The sequence below is a fragment of the Podarcis muralis genome, chromosome 18, assembly GCF_964188315.1.
Source record: "Podarcis muralis chromosome 18, rPodMur119.hap1.1, whole genome shotgun sequence".
In the NCBI taxonomy this organism is placed as follows: domain Eukaryota; kingdom Metazoa; phylum Chordata; class Lepidosauria; order Squamata; family Lacertidae; genus Podarcis; species Podarcis muralis.
In genome coordinates this window covers 11,195,426-11,214,669 of record NC_135672.1, presented here as the reverse complement: position 1 = coordinate 11,214,669, position 19,244 = coordinate 11,195,426, and the positions used below count along the sequence as shown (strand labels likewise).

The 19,244-nt window shown below is 50.8% G+C and overlaps 2 protein-coding genes across 7 annotated transcripts in view; one reads left to right on the top strand and one right to left on the bottom strand.

The window, feature by feature from the left end:
• The first annotated feature begins 756 nt into the window (after nucleotides 1–756).
• On the top strand, nucleotides 757–18,069 carry APBA3 (amyloid beta precursor protein binding family A member 3). 6 transcript variants are annotated; one of them, XM_077921805.1, is made up of 13 exons: nucleotides 757–976; nucleotides 3,547–3,894; nucleotides 5,139–5,868; nucleotides 6,958–6,997; nucleotides 7,863–8,008; nucleotides 9,199–9,285; nucleotides 9,434–9,592; nucleotides 11,494–11,769; nucleotides 12,758–12,970; nucleotides 13,835–13,954; nucleotides 14,600–14,740; nucleotides 15,895–17,811; nucleotides 17,893–18,069. In XM_077921805.1, the coding sequence occupies exons 1-12, from the start codon at nucleotides 864–866 to the stop codon at nucleotides 15,964–15,966; spliced, it is 2,445 nt and encodes an 814-aa protein (XP_077777931.1). In that variant the 5' UTR covers nucleotides 757–863; the 3' UTR covers nucleotides 15,967–17,811; nucleotides 17,893–18,069. The 6 variants fall into 6 exon arrangements, with proteins under 6 accessions (XP_077777931.1, XP_077777933.1, XP_077777930.1 ...); XM_077921807.1 differs by having other exon boundaries at nucleotides 5,136–5,868; nucleotides 11,572–11,769; XM_077921804.1 differs by having other exon boundaries at nucleotides 5,136–5,868.
• TJP3 (tight junction protein 3) overlaps nucleotides 17,967–19,244 on the bottom strand; it is a 43,931-nt gene continuing 42,653 nt past the window's right edge. Inside the window, exon 20 of the mRNA XM_028713361.2 lies at nucleotides 17,967–18,553. Coding sequence (XP_028569194.2) covers nucleotides 18,445–18,553 — 109 coding nt within the window. The 3' untranslated portion in view covers nucleotides 17,967–18,444. The remainder of the gene's footprint in view (nucleotides 18,554–19,244) is intronic.

Here is a 19,244-nt window from a genome sequence, read left to right as displayed (position 1 = left end):
CCGCTCTCAAAAGGGCCACTTCGGCTCTCTGTTTGACCTGGTGGAGGGTCAAGTTGATTCAGATGGGTTTTGCCTTTTAAATGCATGTGTGTGCGTATATATTTTAATCAAAGCAATCTGCAAGCTTCTGGGTGACACAGGATTATTCTTCGTGTTCAAAAGGGCCACCACCGCTCTCTCTTTGACCCTGCGGAGGGTCAAGTTGATTCAGATGGGTTTTGCCTTTTAAATGCATGTGTGTGCGTATATATTTTGATAAAAACAATCTGCAAGCTTCTGAGTGACACAGGACTCTTCTCCGCTCTCAAAAGGGCCACTTCGGCTCTCTGTTTGACCTGGTGGAGGGTCAAGTTGATTCAGATGGGTTTTGCCTTTTAAATGCATGTGTGTGCATATATATTTTAATCAAAGCAATCTGCAAGCTTCTGGGTGACACAGGATTATTCTTCGTGTTCAAAAGGGCCACCACCGCTCTCTCTTTGACCCGGCGGAGGGTCAAGCTGATTGCCTTTTAAATGCATGTGCGTGCGTATATATTTTGATAAAAACAATCTGCAAGCTTCTGGGTGACGCAGGATTATTCTTCGCGTTTAAAAGGGACATCTCGGCTCTCTGTTTGACCCAGTGGCTGATCAGTCCTTTGGAGGCTGATGGGAAAAAACTACAACCAAGAAAACTACACCTCCCAGAATCCTTTATTCCTCTCTTTTTTTCCTCCTCCCCACCCCCTCCTCCCCACACATGCTCAAACCACAGGGATAGAAAAGACCCAACAGGAAGAAAAAGAAGTTCAGAGAAAGGATTTGCAAGTTGCAAGGGGTAGAAAAACCAAACAACAGCAACAAACAATGCCCTGACCCGGAATGAGCGGGCCGGATCCTGCTTGCAAAAAGCACCAAGACCGGCACGTTTGCAAAGCTCCTCTGCTCCCGGTGGCTCCTCCTCTGCAACAGCAACAAAAAAAGTTTTCCAGAAAGTGAGTTTTTTCCCCTTAAAAAGTTTGCATCCGCTTCGTTTTGCTTGTAAACCGTCTGAAATGAAACCAAAACAGTGTGAAATAATCTGGCAAGTTTATAGATCTGTTACACATCAAGCCAGGCAAAAATTAATTCAGCCTGAATTAAATTTTGGGGGTGGTTTGATGGCCACGACTGGCAACTTTCCTATAGCTGAGTTCTGTGTTTTTGTTTAATTTTTTGGGGTGGGTTTGGCCGTGTCCTTTTCAGTCCTTTGGGTCCAGGATGGTTTGTAAATACTTTAAATAACAATAACCTTGCCTACTCCTAAGTAAACAAGCCACGCATACCCAGAATTCAATGCTTGCTTTTTTAAAAAAGGTTTGCAAAGCGTTGCAATTCAGTTCTGACTTCAATCACCTGGGAGTAAGCCCTCCGCCCTTGAATTCAGTAAGGCTTACTTCTGAGTAGACAGGGTTAGACTTCCACCTTAAGGCTTGTAGGCACATATTGGATGTGGGAATCGCTGGGACTTTCTTTGGAGTAAACATGCGTGGGTTTGCCTTGTGAAAAAGCACGCCCGGAATTTGGAATTCTGTTTGCAAAACCATTGATAGCTGCAAATATCTCTTAATTTCTCAAATGCCTGGGGAACATTTAAGTCGCAGTTGTTTTTTTTAAAAATAAAATAGACGAGTCCTGTTCTCCGGAAGAAAATCTGCAGACGGCAACCAAATTAATAATAATAATAATAATAATTTTTATTTATACCCCGCCCTCCCCAGCCAAGGCTGGGCTCAGGGCGGCTAACAAGTTGAATGAATGCAACTTAAAAACAAGATTAAAATATTGAAACATTAAAATATTAAAATGCAGCCAAATTGTGCCATTTCCTTCCTTTTCTCATCTCCGAAACCATTACCTGTCAGTTCCGTTGCCCTTGGTTTTTTAGCCGCTCTTCCTAAATTTAATTGATTCGACCACCGTTAGCAAAACTTCTAAGTGCTTTTTACGAGAAGGGTTGGAACGACCTGCGAAGGATGAGTTCAAAAACCATTGGAAACGTTTTTTCTAAAAAAATAAAAGAAGGCAAAAAAATTAAAATCTGCAGTAAAGTAAAAAGTAAAAACATGTCTGGGCAGTTTTGCCTGAACAGAAACATTCCGAGCCGATTATCTTAGCGTATATCGGTGCCTGAAGCACGTTGCAGTTGTCCAAAATTGCAACGAAGTTCAGTAAATTATAATATTTTTGGCTACTGTGAGGACAAAATACTGGACTAGATTTGCTTACTGCATTTATACCACACCTTTTCTTCTTAAACCACAGAGCCTAGGACTTGCCGATCAGAAGGTCGGTGGTTCGAATCCCCGCAATGACGGGGTGAGCTCCTGTTGCTCGGTCCCTGCTCCTGCCCACCTAGCAGTTCGAAAGCATGTCAAAGTGCAAGTAGATAAATAGGTACCGCTCCGGCGGGAAGGTAAACGGCGTTTCCATGCGCTGCTCTGGTTCGCCAGAAGCGGCTTCGTCCTGCTGGCCACATGACCCGGAAGCTGTACGCCGGCTCCCTCTGCCAGTAAAGCGAGATGAGCGCCGCAACCCCAGAGTCGGTAATGACTGGACCTAACGGTCAGGGGTCCCTTTACCTTTCTTCTTAAAACAGTGTGCTTTGCTCTTCCATGATCCCGGGCCCATTTAAATCCCGACGACAACCCTTCGAGGCTGGTTGGGTTTTGAGCATCAGCCCCCCACCCCAAGCAGTACTAAAATCTCAGATACAGTGGTCCCTTGGTTCTCAACCTTAATCCGTTCCGGAAGTCCTCTCCGAAACCAAGGCGCGCTTTCCCATAGAAAGCAATGCAGAACGGATGAATCCACGCCGCACTTTTAAAAACAACCCCTAAAACAGCAATTGAACATGAATTTTACTGTCTAACGAGACCATCGATCCATAAAATGAAAGCAATAAACAATGTACTGCAGTCACACAATCAATCAATCCATCAGTAGCTGAATTGGGTTCCGCGCAAGAACAAAAACACAAAATAAATAGCAAAAACAGAGAGATCTCAGTGTAGCACTCAAATCGGAAGCGTAACACTCAAAACAGAGCACGTTCAGCTTCTGAAAATAGTTTGCAAACCGGAAAACTTCCTTCCGGATTTGCAGCGTTTGGGTTCCAAGTTGTTTGAGAACCAAGGCGTCTGAGAACCAAGGGACCACCGTATAACAAAAACACAAAAGCGTGTGAGCGTCCGCAAGTCTGTTCCATGCCTCCATTTCCACATTCCAATCTGCAACATCTGTACTTATTTATTTTTTAAACGCTGTTCCACATTTAGGGTAAACGCTAGCAATTAATAAATAATGATATTTTGTGATGCGGAAGGAGAATGCAGGCTGCAAATGAATTCCTAGGGTTAGTGAAGAGGAAACATAACTGTACATTTTTGCTCATTTTACCGGGGTAACCTGGGGGATTTCTAGCACAGACCCCCAAGGGAGCTTTACGGCCAGGTGGGTGGTAGGATTTGAATTCGGGTCTCCCTGGAGCCCGGTCCTGTATGCTCGCTTTTGTTTTCAAGTGTAGGGCTATTCCTTCCCCCATCATGACCGACAGCGAGATGGACTTCAAGTCGGGGGCGAATTCGGTGACCGACCCCCCAGAGACCCTCTCCATGGACTTAGAGGAACGCATGGCGACAGACCCCGATGCCCCCCCAAAACCCGGAACAGATGCTTCTTCCGTCTGGGAACAGCCCGGTCCCTCTCCCGGCCGTCTGCAAGCCCCTGTTCCAAAAGGAGAATCCGGGATCTCCGAATCGGCGGCGCCCGAGACCCAGAGCGGCTCAGATATTGCCGAACGATCCGATTGGCTTTTGAATCCGCCGGATTCCAGCCCCCAAGGTTACAATCAAGCAGTCAGCCAGGGCTGCAGGTAAAACCCGTTTTTAAACTTCATACAAGTCGCCGCTGCAAAGCAGGGATCGGGATTGCCTTTCCTGTTTCACTGAAATGGTGTACTGGGGGGGGGGGTCGGTCCTGGCGCGAAACACGGCCCCCCAGGGCGGTTGAAGTGGGGCAGACCGCCACGGCACAGGACTCCTGGGCCCCCAGACACTGCCAGAGGAGGTTCAAGGTTCTCGTATCGTCCCATACGAGTCTGCCTGGGTTTTGAGGTCTTTGGAGAGGCCCCTCTCTCGGACCCGTTGGTGGTGAAGCAGGAAAGGGCCTTCTCGGTGTTGGCTCCTCCCAGGCAACTTTGGGATCTTTGGGACGCGGGTGGCGCTGTGGGTAAAAGCCTCAGCACCTAGGGCTTGCCGATCGAAAGGTTGGCGGTTCGAATCCCCGTGGCAGGGTGCGCTCCCGTCGCTCGGTCCCAGCTCCTGCCAACCTAGCAGTTCGAAAGCACCCTCGGGTGCAAGTAGATAAATAGGGACCGCTTACCAGCGGGAAGGTAAACAGCGTTTCCATGTGCGGCTCTGGCTCGCCAGATGCAGCTTGTCACGCTGGCCACGTGACCCGGAAGTGTCTCCGGACAGTGCTGGCCCCCGGCCTCTTGAGTGAGATGGGCGCACAACCCTAGAGTCTGGCAAGACTGGCCCGTACGGGCAGGGGTACCTTTACCTTATAGACAGATGATAGATAGATAGATGATAGATAGATTTTAACATAAATTATAAAATGTACCACAAAACTTATCACTTATACAATCTTTTTTAGACTTCCATCAGCACCTCTGTTGATCCACCGTTTTAACCACTTCTTTTATGCATTTCTTAACTTTATATTGCCTTTACATCTCTTAACAAATCATCCTTCCCCTTCTCCATTTTTGCAACACTCCTCACAAAACTTCCTGCAAACCTACAAACGTCGTCTGATCTTCACAGATATCTTTTCAAGTAGCCCGTAAATTTACTCCAGTCTTCCGTGAATTTCTGGTCCCGCCGGTTTCGAATCCTTCCTGTTAGTTTATCTAATTCTGCATAGTCCATTAACTTCATCCTCCATTCTTCAATCGTCGGTAATTCTTCTTGCTTCCATTTTTGGGCCCGTAATATTCTTGCTGCTGTTATTGCATATAAAAAAGCTGACATTCCTTTCTGTTTATATCACTCCCCACAATGCCCAGACACCCCTGACTTCTCAGAGGGCTGAACCTTGCTTTTCCTCCAGCAGGGACTCAATGGAGGCGTCTCCCGAACCCGTGTCCGGGGACCCCGGCTGGACGCCGGGCCCCCAAGAAGCCTTGGAGGAAAGCAACCTGCAGCCCGCAGCCCCGGCCGAGCTTCTCGTAGAAATGGAAGATGCGGACATCGCCCGGGAGGAAGAGGAAGACGCCCCGGATTCCGATCACCTACATCTTCACGGCCTCCTGACCCGCCTGCAGCGACTCAGCCCGAATTTCGAGGACCGTTCGCCCACGTCCGAAGACGGGTTGCTGGCCGCCTCTGACGGCGAAGAAAGCCGTGTTTCCGAAGGCGACGGAGACCCTCTCCTGGCGCCCGAAGAGTGCCAGGGGACCCCTTGCCCGCTCCACATTGCCACGGGGCACGGGATGGGGGGTCCGCCGCGCCCTCGGAGGGGCAGAGGGTTGCTGTCGGCGGAGGTCGAGAGCGAGGATCTTCTCAGCCTCCTTCGCTACGAACGGGGGCCGCCTGCCGACGCGGGCGCCGAGACGCCCCTGGCTCGCTCGGACGCGGTGGCCGGAAGCAGCCGCCCTGGGGGGACGGCCCCAGGGGAATTGGCCTCGGACAGGGCTCAAGGGGAAGGCCCCCGCCGATGGAAGGAGCCACCTCTCTCCTCCGCTGATTCCGTTTTGGGGGGACCTTCGCCGGAGCTGGGATGGAGGCGGCCGGTGCCGGGGTCTGCCCACGAGGAAGAGGCGTCCTGCTCTTCAGACATGGTGGTAAGGATCTTGCGAGGGGCACACCTTGTCCCAGGTTGAAGCACCAATGCCAGTCACCGTAGTAGTTGTAGTAGTAGTAGTAATAATAATAATAATAATTGGTTAATTTTATTGTTTATACCCCGCCCATCTGGCTGGGTTTCCCCAGCCACTCTGGGCGGCTCCCAACAGAAAATTAAAAACACGGTAAAACGTAAAACGTTAAAAACTTCCCTAAACAGGGCTGCCTTCGGATGTCTTCTAAAAGTCAAATAGATGTTTATTCCCTTGACATCTGATGGGAGGGTGCCACCACCGAGAAGGCCCTCTGCCTGGTTCCCTGTAACCTCGCTTCTCACAGGGAGGGAGCCGCCAGAAGGCCCTCGGGAGCTGGACCCAGGTGTCCGGGCTGGACGATGGGGGTGGAGACGCTCCTTCAGGGATACTGGGCCATTTAGGGCTTTCAAGGTCAGCCCCAACACTTTGAATTGTGCTCGGAAACGTCCTGGGAGCCAATGTAGGTCTTTCAGGACCGGTGTTATGTGGTCTCGGAAGGCCGCTCCCAGTCCCCAGTCTAGCTGCCGCATTCTGGATTAATTGCAGTGTCCGGGTCACCTTCAAAGGTAGCCCCACGTAGAGCGCATTGCAGTAGTCCAAGAGGGAGATAACCAGAGCATGCACCACTCTGGCCAGACAGTCTGCAGGCAGGGAGGGTCTCATCCTGCGTACCAGATGGAGCTGCCCTGGACACAGAACTGACCTGCGCCTCCATGGACAGCTGTGAGTCCAAAATGACTCCCAGGCTGCGCACCTGGTCCTTCTGGGGCACAGTGACCCCATTCAGGACCAGGGAGTCCCCCACACCTGCCCGCCCCCTGTCCCCCCAAAACAGTCCTTCTGTCTTGTCAGGATTCAACTTAAATCTGTTAGCCGCCTTCCAGTGGTGTAGACAGAGCAAGGGCCTTGAAGAAAATAAGGGAGCTTTCATTTGACTTTGCTTTTTATATGCACGCCGCCTTTCTGTGTCACGAGGCAGTTTGCAAGCTAACTAAGCAACGTTTGAAGGAGGACGTAACCGACCGTGAACCTCTTGTCTCCCTCTTTGAACAGGATAAAGCGGATTTGTCGTCCTTGCCAACTTACAAGGAAGGTGAGCGAAGTAAATGAAAATTTGCCCCTTTCCCTTATGGGGTATCCAAGAGCCCATATAGAGTCCTTACGTAGGTTCCCTATTGGTAGGAGAGAATAACAGAGGCCAACCAGAGAATATTGAGAAGCAAAGCAGCTAGTAAGCTTGATCTATATTGATCTGTTGCAACAGGGTGCTTCCCTCACATGCAGGAGAGAGGAGGGACCCAGAAAAATGCCATGCAAGGCCTTATAAAGACTTTTGAAAATTGCCACCCTGTAGATCCAGACCACCCCCAGAAACATCATACATACTTCACAGAAGGGGTGTAAGCTAAGACCACCCCTCAGATACATCACACCTACATCACAGAAAAGGCGGTCTAAAACAGAAATTTGAATGTTGTTTTTCTCCTGTCCTTGTTTATCTCCTGTCTGGCAGGTTACTTGACTGGATTCCCTGGGGAGCCTGGCCAGTCTTTTGTAGTGATAAATACTTAGTTCCTGGGCCAGGTCACAGGCTCACACCCTATTCAAACACAGACATACCCTTAAGACAGGATTTGTGAGGAAAGAGACAATGGGGAGGTTTCCCACTTTGACCTTGCAGAGAAAACATTGGCTCAGTTTAGGAACCAAAATGGCTTCCGGTCGGTCTTCCTGTGCTGATCTGTGTACATGCGGTTATGAACATTACCGTGTATCTAAGACCTCAAAATTCCTATCATAATCTCATACAGAAAGGAGGGGAGTTCCTCTCATTCCAGCTGCAGAACATCCCCCATGTGGACTAGAAACTTGAGGGTTGAGGGAAAGTTTTTTTTTTTTTTTGCTTTGTTCCATTCCACGTTCCGTTAAGAAACGGGCCCTTTCGTCGTTTAATCCAGTCCCAGGCCCCTGCGAGCCCGAAGATCTGCTGGACGGCGTGATCTTCGGAGCCAAGTACCTGGGCTCCACGCAGCTGGTCTCGGAAAGGAACCCCCCCACCCACGTCCGCATGGCCCAAGCCCAGAAAGCCGTGGACAGGATCAAGGTGAGATCCTGGAGGAGCATCTTCCTCCAGAGATGTGTTGCTGTAGAGGCAGCTTTGGTCCAATCCAGCAAAGGATCCTTTAGCATTCCTAATTCCACCCAAACGGAGCCTCCAGGTACAGGCGCAGTCTATCTCTCTCGGCGCCTGCTGGCAGGGGCAGAGTGGAAGAGGTCTGTGGCCTTGCCGTTGGGGCACTCTGGCTGTTCACCTCTGGAAGCAGGATGTGGGGCTAAAGGGGTCTGTGGTCCAGTCCATGTTGCTCCCTCTGCTGGCCATCACTTGCCGCATGTTATTACATTTGCCGGCCATCACTTGCCCTGTGTTGCTCCCTCTGCCAGCCATCACTTGCCTGACTGCGCTTAATTTCCCAGCCATCACTTGCCCCATGTCTCTCCATCTCCCAGCCATCACTTGCCCCATGTCTCTCCATCTCCCAGCCATCACTTGCCCCATGTCTCTCCATCTCCCAGCCATCACTTGCCCCATGTCTCTCCATCTCCCAGCCATCACTTGCCCCATGTCTCTCCATCTCCCAGCCATCACTTGCCCCATGCTGCTCCATCTCCCAGCCATCACTTGCCCCATGTCTCTCCATCTCCCAGCCATCACTTGCTCCATGTCTCTCCATCTCCCAGCCATCACTTGCCCCCCTTTGCTTAATCTCTCAGCCATCACTTGCCCCATGTCTCTCCATCTCCCAGCCATCACTTGCCCCATGTCTCTCCATCTCCCAGCCATCACTTGCCCCATGTCTCTCCATCTCCCAGCCATCACTTGCCCCATGTCTCTCCATCTCCCAGCCATCACTTGCCCCATGTCTCTCCATCTCCCAGCCATCACTTGCCCCATGTCTCTCCATCTCCCAGCCATCACTTGCCCCATGTCTCTCCATCTCCCAGCCATCACTTGCCCCATGTCTCTCCATGTCCCAGCCATCACTTGCCCCATGTCTCTCCATCTCCCAGCCATCACTTGCCCCACGTCTCTCCATCTCCCAGCCATCACTTGCCCCACGTCTCTCCATCTCCCAGCCATCACTTGCCCCATGTCTCTCCATCTCCCAGCCATCACTTGCCCCATGTCTCTCCATCTCCCAGCCATCACTTGCCCCACGTCTCCATTTCCCAACCACCCCGTCTCTCTATTTCCCGGCCATCGCTTGCCTCAAGACGCCTGCCTTTGTGTTACAGGCCCCCGAAGGAGAATCGCAGCCCATGACGGAGGTGGATCTCTTCATCTCCACGCAGAGGATCAAGGTCCTTACGGCCGACTCCCAGGTGCGTCCCTTGCGGGCTTCCGGGTAGCCTAGCAGCAGCGGGGCTCGAGTTCGAGGATTCGCCAGGAATTTCCGAGCGCCAGAAACACTTGGCCAAAGCCCGGCTCCTATTCCTTGTGACTTCTCTCCTTCCTGTCCCCCTTTCCCAGGAGGCAATGATGGACCACCTATTGCAAACTATTTCCTACATCGCCGACATCGGGAACATCGTGGTTCTCATGGCGCGCCGGAAACTTCCTCGCCGGGCCGACGCCTCTGCCGAAAAGCAACTCTACAAGATGATCTGCCACGTCTTCCACTCGGCGGATGTGAGCCTGGGGAAATTGGGGGCCGGGGGAAACCTCGGGGGCCGTATATGTGTGTGAGGTCCCGTGTAGAAATGGAAAGGAGAATAATAATAATAATAATAATAATAATAATAATAATAATAATAATAATAATTTATTTATACCCCGCCCATCTGGCTGAGTTTCCCCAGCCACTCTGGGCGGCTCCCAATCGAGTGTTAAAAACAATACAGCGTTATATATTAAAAACTTCCCTGAACAGGGATGCCTTCAGATGTCTTTTGAAGATAGGATAGCTGCTTATTTCCTTCTGAAGGGAGGGCGTTCCACAGGGCGGGCGCCACCACCGAGAAGGCCCTCTGCCTGGTTCCCTGTAACTTGACTTCTCGCAGTGAGGGAACCGCCAGAAGGCTCTCGGGAGATGGACCCAGGTGTCCGGGCTGGACGATGGGGATGGAGACGCTCCTTCAGGTATACTTGGGCCGTTTAGGGATTTAAAGGTCAGCACCAACACTTTGAATTGTGCTCAGAAACGTACTGGGAGCCAATGCAGATCTCTCAGGACCGGTGTAATACGGTCTTGGCAGCCGGTCCCAGTCCCCAGTCTGGCTGCCGCATTCTGGATTAATTGCAGTTTCCGGGTCACCTGCAAAGGTAGCCCCACAGAGAGTGCATGGCAGTAGTCCAAGCAGGAGATAACCAGAGCATGCACCACTGTGGCGAGACAGTCTGCAGGCAGATAGGGTCTCATCCTGCGTACCAGACGGAGCTGCCCTGGACACAGAATTGACCTGCGCCTCCATGGACAGCTGTGAGTCCAGAATGACTCCCAGGCTGCGCACCTGGGCCTTCAGGGGCACAGTTGCCCCATTCAGGACCAGGGAATCCCCCACACCTGCCCGCCTCCTGTCCCCCCAAAACAGTCCTTCCGTCTTGTCAGGATTCAACCTCAATCCGTTAGCCGCCATCCATCCTCCAGCCACCTCCAGACACTCACACAGGACCTTCACCGCCTTCACTGGTTCTGCTTTAAAGGAGAGGTAGAATGCAGAGAGTTGTGTTTTGAAATCAAGTTTCTAGTCCATATGACAAGCGATAAATAGTAAGTGGAATATAGCAACAGGGTGGATTTGATTGACATCAAATCAATTTAAATTGCTAGTCAGTAAGACCTGATTCAAATCATTTTTTTTACCCCAGACAGGCTCGTTCTTGCTGGTATCATCTTAATATTGATAACCAGAGGAAGGTTTCGGTTTTTTGGAATAATGAATTTTCAGAGCAGTTTTTACAGCAATACAAAAAATGACTGATTTGGTTTTACTATTAGAAATACATAGATATTTATGAAATGATTGTGAGGTTTAGTAAGTTAACTGTTTATATTTGGGCAACTTTTCCGCTGTACTTTATTGGAGGGAGAAAAACAATCATTTCCTTAATGACAATTTAAACAATTTATTTAACTAAAGCAATGACATTATAGCGTATGTATCCATGTTTGTTAACGGATGTGGTTAAACAATTTTTATTAAAAAACAGACTGAGTTTTAGCGCACATGAAAAACTTAAAGCCAATCCTAATTTCCTGATGAATAGCCTTTGGACTATAATGTAACTGAAATAGAAAATCTTTAGAAATATTTTCCCCAAAAAAGTATTTTATTTTAAAAATGCGATTTAAATTAAAAAATCCCATTTACATAAAAAAATCAGATTTTTTAAATTTGATTTTTTAAAATTTAAATTGTATTTTTTTATTTAAATTTTTAAAATTTAAATTGTATTTTTTTAAATTGTATTTTTTTATTTAAATTTTTAAAAATCAAATAAAAATCATTGATTTTTATCTGCTCTGTATGACAATAATAATTTTAGTCACAACCATGCCGACGGTGATGTTGTTATTGTTGACGGCTCAGTCAGTAGATCATGCGACTTTTAACCCCGCGGTCCTGGGTTTGAGTTCCGCGCCGGAAACCTGCCTTCTCCTTCCGCAGGCCCCCTTGATAGCCCAAGCTATCGGCCAAGCTTTCAGCGTCGCGTACCAGCAGTTCCTGAGGGCTAGCGGCATCGACCCCGACCAACTCCACCCCCGGCGGTGCGGCGAGGACGAGGGCGACGAAAGCTTCGTCCCGGGGGAAGAGTTGTACAACGGCGATTTGGCGCACTTCTCCAAGCAAGAGAACTGTAAGGAAGTAAGGACGGATCTTTCCCCTCCTCTCCCTGGAGGTGGGTGGGCAGAGAGCTCACCTGTCTTGTAGGGGGTTGGTCTAGATAAATAATAATAATAATAATAATAATAATAATAATAATAATAATAATAATAATAATAATAATAATTTATTATTTGTACCCCGCCCATCTGGCTGGGTTTCCCCAGCCACTCTGGGCGGCTTCCACAAAGGCCAAAAATTACACTAAGATGTCACACGTTAAAAACTTCCCTGAACAGGGCTGCCTTCAGATGTCTTCTGAATGTCAGGTAGTTGCTTATTGCCTTGACATCTGGTGGGAGGGCGTTCCACAGGGCGGGCGCCACCACCGAGAAGGCCCTCTGCCTGGTTCCCTGTAGCTTTGCTTCTCGCAATGAGGGAACCGCCAGAAGGCCCTCGGCGCTGGACCTGAGTGTCCGGGCAGAACGATGGGGGTGGAGACGCTCCTTCAGGTCTACTGGGCCGTTTAGGGCTTTCAAGGTCAACACCAACACTTTGAATTGTGCTCGGAAACGTCCTGGGAGCCAATGTAGGTCTTTCAGGACTGGTGTTATGTGGTCTCGGCGGCCGCTCCCAGTCACCAGTCTAGCTGCCGCATTCTGGATTAGTTGTAGTTCACTTCCGGGAACCAGAGCAGCACACAGAAACTGTCCGTTTACCCTCCCGCTGGAGCGATACCTATTTATCTACTTGCACTTTGACGTGCTTTCGAACTGCTAGGTTGGCAGGAGCAGGGACCGAGCAACGGGAGCTCACCCCATGGCGGGGATTCGAACCGCCGACCTTCCGATCGGCAAGCCCTAGGCTCTGTGGTTTAACCCACAGCAAAGATCATTTAGGCGCTGACAAATTAAGACTGCTTGCTTGACTAAAAACCACAAGAGGGAAATTTTGGATAGACACACTGAAAGATCACCATTTCCTACAGACGTGGCGCCGCACTGATTCCTGCCCTGTGTTTCTGTTGCAGGTTGTCATCCACAAACAGAAGGGGGAGATCCTGGGTGTCGTGATTGTGGAGTCGGGCTGGGGCTCCATCCTGCCCACCGTGGTGGTGGCTAACCTCATGCACAAAGGTGCAGCGGAGCGGTCGGGGAAGCTGAGCATTGGGGACCGCATCATGTCAGCCAACGGGACCAGCCTGGTGGGGTTGCCCCTGGCTTCCTGCCAGGGCATAATACGGGTGAGCGATGGCGGAGGAAGAGACTCTCTTTCCTTCCCAGGGCTGGTGGGACGCAGAGCACCGGCTGGGGAACGCCGAAGGGAAGAAGGCTCAAGAGTCTGGGAAGCAGCGGTGGGATGATGATACGTGGTGATAGGTCCATAGCTGTCAACCGTCCCGTATTTGGCGGGAAAGTCCCTTATCCCAGCGCCGTGTCCCGCTGCTGCCCCTTATTGATGATGTCCCTTAAATTCCCCGGGTTTCAAAGGAAGCAGCTCCTCTCCCTCCCTCCCGGCCGGCCAGGGAGGAGGGAGGCTCCAACTGTGTTGCTTGGCTGCGTTGCTCACCCAATAAGGGGTCTAAGAACGGCTGGGGGGTGGAGCTTGCATGCCTTGTGCCGATCAAATCGGCCGCGTTGCCTGGGGACTGGCCTTTGCTCAGCGCTTCCCAGCAGAGAGGTGACGGTGGTTTTCCTTGCTGCATCCCCTTTGCCGGGTTGCTGCGCTGTGGGAACCACCGCTTGAGGCTTCGTTTGGCTGCTGGCTGGGCTTTCTGCCTTTGGCTCGGAGGGGCTCAGAAGTCGAACATACCTGTGCTGGGAAAATCCCTTATTTTGGCTGCTGGTCCCTTATTTTCGAGGCTGCTGGCCCCTTATTTTCAAATCTGTAAGTTGACAGCTACGGATACGTGTGGTCTAAACCACTGAGCCTCTTGGGCTTGCCGATCGGAAGGTCGGCGGTTCGAATCCCCGCGATGATGGGGTGAGCTCCCGTTGCTCGGTCCCTGCTCCTGCCAACCTAGCAGTTCAAAAGCACGCCGGCGCAAGTAGATAAATAGGTACCGCTGTAAGCCAGCTATTCAAATTTCTGCACTCTCCCTTCCCAGGATTTGAAAAGCCAGACTGTGGTGACCCTCAGCGTGGTCCACTGTCCGCCCGTTACCACCGCCATCGTACGGAGACCTGATGCGAAATACCCGCTGGGGTTCTGCGTGGAGAACGGCATTGTGAGTAACTTAGGTGGCTTGAGCGAGCGAGCCAGGCTGCGTGGCGAAAAGTTCTGCGGGGTGTTTTTTGGAGGGTAGTGGCGGGGATTGGAGTGAATTTAAATAACAAAGCAACTTGCAAACGCGGCTGCGTTAAGACCTTTGGAGGCCCATAACACTTGAAAGATTTGCATAAATATGCATATATCATATGTGCATATATCAAATATGCATAAATATATGCATATATGCATATATATATATATATGGGACACGGGTGGCACTGTGGGTTAAACCACAGAGCCTAGGACTTGCCGATCAGAAGGTCGGCGGTTCGAATCCCCGCAATGACGGGCTGAGCTCCCGTTGCTCGGTCCCTGCTCCTGCCCACCTAGCAGTTCAAAAGCACGTCAAAGTGCAAGTAGATCAATAGGTACCGCTCCGGCGGGAAGGTAAACGGCGTTTCCGTGCGCTGCTCTGGTTCGCCAGAAGCGGCTTAGTCATGCTGGCCACATGACCCGGAAGGCTGTACGCCGGCTCCCTCGGCCAGTAAAGCGAGATGAGCGCGCAACTCCAGAGTCGGCCACGACTGGACCTAACGGTCAGGGGTCCCTTTACCTTTACCCAACTCTTAAACAGGGTCCCTCTGCCTTCTTCCTGCTTCAGATCTGCAGCCTCATGCGAGGAGGGATCGCCGAGAGGGGTGGGATCCGCGTGGGACACCGGATCATCGAGATCAACGGGCAGAGCGTGGTGGCCATGCCACATGAGAAGATCATCCAGATCTTGACGCAGGCGGTTAGCGAGGTGGGCGTCAAAGCATCCCTCCTCAGCAAAGGATTATTTATCGAGATGCTGAATTTGCAAGTACAGGAACACCGTCAAATTGCACGCATTTGGCTTCACGGGCAGAGCAAAAGAATTAAAAAGGGGTCAGCCTTTCGAGAGGGGTGGGAAACTTTGACAATCTGCAGGGGTGTGGGGTTTTTTGTGGAAATAATAGTAGTAGTAGTAGTAATAATAATAATAATAATAATAATAATAATAATAATAATAGTTTATTTATACCCTGCCCATCTGGCCAGGTTTCCACAGCCACTCTGGGCAGCTCCCAACAGAATGTAAAAAACACGATAAAACCTCAAGCATTGAAAACTTCCCTAAACAGGGCTGCCTTCAGGTGTCTTCTAAATGTTGTTTAGTTGTTTATTTCCTTGACATCTGGTGGGAAGGTGTTCCACAGGGCGGGCGCCACCACCGAGAAGGCCCTGCCTGGTTCCCTGTAACTTGGCTTCTCGTAGTGAGGGAACCGCCAGAAGGCCCTCGGAGCTGGACCTCAGTGTCCGGGTTGAGCAATGGGAGTGGAGACGCTCCTTCAGGTCTACTAGACCATTTAGGGCTTTCAAGGTCAGCACCAACACTTTGAATTGTGCTCGGAAACGAACTGGGAGCCAATGGAGGTCTTTCAAGACCAGTGTTACGTGGTCCCTGCGGCCGCTCCCAGTCCCCAGTCTAGCTGCCGCATTCTGGATTAGTTGTAGTTTCCGGGTCATCTTCAAAGGTAGCCCCACGGAGAGCGCATGGCAGTAGTCCAAGCGGGAGATAACCAGAGCATGCACCACTCTGGGCAGACAGTCTGCGGGCAGGGAGGGTCTCATCCTGCAAACTGTCTTCTCAAGCCGGGTTGGGCATGGGAAGGCACTGTGAAAGCCAATTTGTGTTTTTCACTTTTCACCATAATCGTTCGTTTTTCACAGTGCAAGAATTCAACATTTTATTAAACGCGTAGCCAAAGTAGTACAATAGGAGTATAAATGTAAGTGACTTGCATTTGAAACCAGCATTGGAAGAACGTATAAGAACGGCTGAAAAATCTCACGCAACAGAAAATGGCAAAAAAAGAATTGTTCCCCAGTGATATCGCTTTAACGCTAACACCCCTTTTGTCTTTTTTATTCCAGGTGCACATCAAAACCATGCCGGCATCAACCTACCGTCTTCTGACCGGACAGGAACAACCCGTTTTCCTATGAAGGGAGGTGTTTTCTTGGGGCAGCGGCAAATCTACACCTGCTTAACAAGTTGCATGCAACCCTTTCTCGCGTCGCAAACCAGACTCTGTGCACCAAAAGCCGTCTTCTCTGAATTCAGACCTGCTCGCCTCTCAACGGGACTTTTTCTCCAACCGGAATCACAGGAAAAAAAGGTTTTATTTTTGCTTTAACTGGGAGCGTGTGTTTGTGTGCGGTTAATTTTGGGGTGCTGGTAAATTGTCCACCTTGCCCTGCAAAATCGGTTTCGGAGATGTGGGTTTTTGTGTGTGTGTGTGGCATTGTTTTCTGGGTCGGGATATGGGAAGCCGCTAAGAAGCAGTGGGAGAAAGGCTGTACCCTATCACACTGCTGGTGGATAAATAGCTTTTTATATATTGAAATAAATGCTGCCCTTGTGTTAAAATTGGCTTGTCCTGGAAATAAGGGGAAAGAGAATAGCAGCGAACTGTTTTTTTCCTTGAGGTGCTGGATTTCCTGATTGCGTGGAAACAATTTTTTCCCTTGAGGTGCTAGATTTCTCCTTGCAGGGAGGCTGGGTTATATATTATAAAGAAACAAAATTCTTTGTAGTGGGACAGTCTACACCCACCTCACTGCTCTGCTGTCTTTATTGAATAGATTTCCCCACCTCTCTCTCTCACACACACACACACACACTCAGTCCTGCCGTGTGTTAAAAACTTTGGCGGCTGCTCTTTGCGGCAAGAAACAGGTCTAAAGCAAAACTTGCAGCAGGCGTCCATCCACAAACCTTTCAGTAAGGAGTGGGAACGGGCTGCCTTGCTGATTGGCAGATGAAATGCTAAAAAAGAAATAGGTCTGGACCGATTTATCACTTCACAAGGGTGTGAGGGAATGCAAAAAAAAAAATCTGCATTTCCTGCAGTCGGAAATCCAGCATCTCAGGGTAAAAGGTTAGGGCAGAGCCTAACCTGGCAGTTTGTAGTTTTATTTTTTTAGAAAAAACTTTAGGGTGAGCACATGGGAAATACCGTATTTTTTGCTCTATAGGACTCTCTTTTTCCCTCCTAAAAAGTAAGGGGGAATGTGTGGTGCGTCTTATGGAGCGAATGCAGGCTGCGCAGCTATCCCAGAAGCCAGAACAGCAAGAGGGATCGCTGCTTTCACTGCGCAGCGATCCCTCTGGCTGTTCTGGCTTCTGAGATTCAGAATATTTTTCGCTCTATAGGACGCACTTTCCCCCCTCCAAAAACGAAGGGAAAATGTGTGTGCGTCCTATGGAGCGAATGCAGGCTTTCGCTGAAGCCTGGAGAGCGAGAGGGGTCGGTGCGCACCAACCCCTCTCGCTCTCCAGGCTTCAGGAAGCTATCCACAAGCCTTCGGAGCGCGGCGGGAGTTCCCCACCGGGCTCCGAAGGCTTGCGGATAGCAGCCTGCAGCCCAGGGAGTGCAGCGCTGCGCACCCCGGGCTTTGGGCAGATATCCGCAAGCCTTCGGAGCCCAGCGGGAGTTACGTGCAACCTCGCCCCCGCTTCCGTTCTGGGGGCCCCGCGGCTAAAAAGGAAGCCAAGAAAGTGAGTGGGATCCATCCCACTGGCTGTCTTGGCTTCTTTGCTCTTTGGGGCTGGGGGGGGGGATAATTCCCCCCCCTTTATTTCCACCCCAAAAAACTAGGTGTACCCTATAGAGCAAAAAATATGGTATTTTCTCTGCTCAAACAGGCAGCCTCCTGTGACTGTCTCATTTTAACATGGCCTTCAGCACCTGAGAAATCCTCATTTTTCCACTTACAATTCTGACAAACAATTCGCTTTAACTTCCCGATTTCTCTCTTCTGAGAAACGACCTGCGAAGCTCCGTTGAGGCGTACGGATTTGTGTTGCTGTTGTTTTTAACGAGGTGAACATTTTAGGAAATGAAAGATGAAATAAATCTGACAAGCAAGGATCTCCAGGAAAAGCTATCTGGAGTTTTCAGCTCCTGAGACACACACACAAAAATCCAAAACTGAAACACAGCTGAAAACAAGCTATTTATTAAGGCAAAAATCCAGAGGTGTGTTTGAGTGCTTCTCCGACAGCGAGAGATCAATAACGGAGGTTTTATATTATTATTATTATTATTATTAAAAAACTGGCCCAAACTTTGCAGGCGTGCATGGAGATTTATTTATTTTCCATCTTCTCGTTTTTTAAAAAAGAACCGATTTGCCTCGAGGTCTTTTGTTCAGAAGCTGCGAGCCGTTGGCACAGATCGTTCCTCCCCAGATCGCGGGACTTTGGGAGCAAAGGAAGGCGGAACGGTTCCTTGCGAGGTGGTGCCGTGAGGAATTGGGCCCCGAGTTTGGGGTCGGCGGGTCCCGATCCGCAGGGACCCGGGGCTGGTAGGAGGGCGTACAGGGATGTCGTAGGCACAGAATTTCCAAATGGGGGAGAAAATAACACAACGCACACTGTGTATTCCTCCAATCGGCGAACCCCAATCTCTGCAGAACAGTCTAGAGGTCTGTGGCAGGCCCCCAGTCGTAACCGTAGTCCTGGTCCGACTCTGAGTCGTAGGTCTGCGCGTGGGTGAACTTCTTCCGCAGGGCATCGTGTTCATATTCCCTGGGGGAGAAGAAAACCAGGTTGCAAAACTGAAGCAAAATTTTTATTTCAAGTCGTTCAAGCCCGCCGGTCAGTACGATCCGGCCCCCCTGGCAGTTTCTTTCCTGGGGCAAAAGGTAAAGGGACCCCTGACCATTAGGTCCAGTCGTGGCCGACTCTGGGGTTGCAGCGCTCATCTCGCTTTATTGGCCAAGGGAGCCGGCGTACCAGGTCGAGGAACAGCGGGATGGCGGCGCTGCGCCTCCCTGCTGTCCCCCGAGCTTGTGGGGCTGGCCGATGTCTGCCCGGTGCGCGGGCCGCTCTGCTTCAGGGTGCCCCTCGCGCCGTGCGGAAGGCTGCTATCCGCAGCGTGGGGAGCCCTGCGGGGAACTCCTGCAGGGCTCCCCACGCTGCGGGTGTCTGCCCGGCGCGAGGGACGCTGAAGCAGCGTGGGGAGCCCTGCGGAGAACTCCTGCAGGGCTCCCCACGCTGCGGATGTCTGTCCGGTGCGCGGGGCGCTCTGCTTCAGGGTGCCCTGCGCGCCGGGCGGCAGGCTGCTATCCGTAGCGTGGGGAACCCTGCGGTGAACTCCTGCAGGGCTCCCCACGCTGCGGATGTCTGCCCGGCGCGAGGGACACTGAAGCAGCGTGGGGAGCCCTGTGGAGAACTCCTACAGGGCTCCCCACGCTGCGGATGTCTGTCCGGTGCGCGG

Excerpts from the sequence above, each read along its gene's own strand:
- APBA3 (XM_077921804.1), top strand. The coding sequence starts at position 864 with ATGAGCGGGCCGGATCCTGCTTGCAAAAAGCACCAAGACCGGCACGTT. Across the intron at positions 3,895-5,135 it reads GCAGTCAGCCAGGGCTGCAG|CAGGGACTCAATGGAGGCGT; the intron begins GTAAAACCCGTT and ends CTTTTCCTCCAG. Across the intron at positions 12,971-13,834 it reads CCTGCCAGGGCATAATACGG|GATTTGAAAAGCCAGACTGT; the intron begins GTGAGCGATGGC and ends CTCCCTTCCCAG.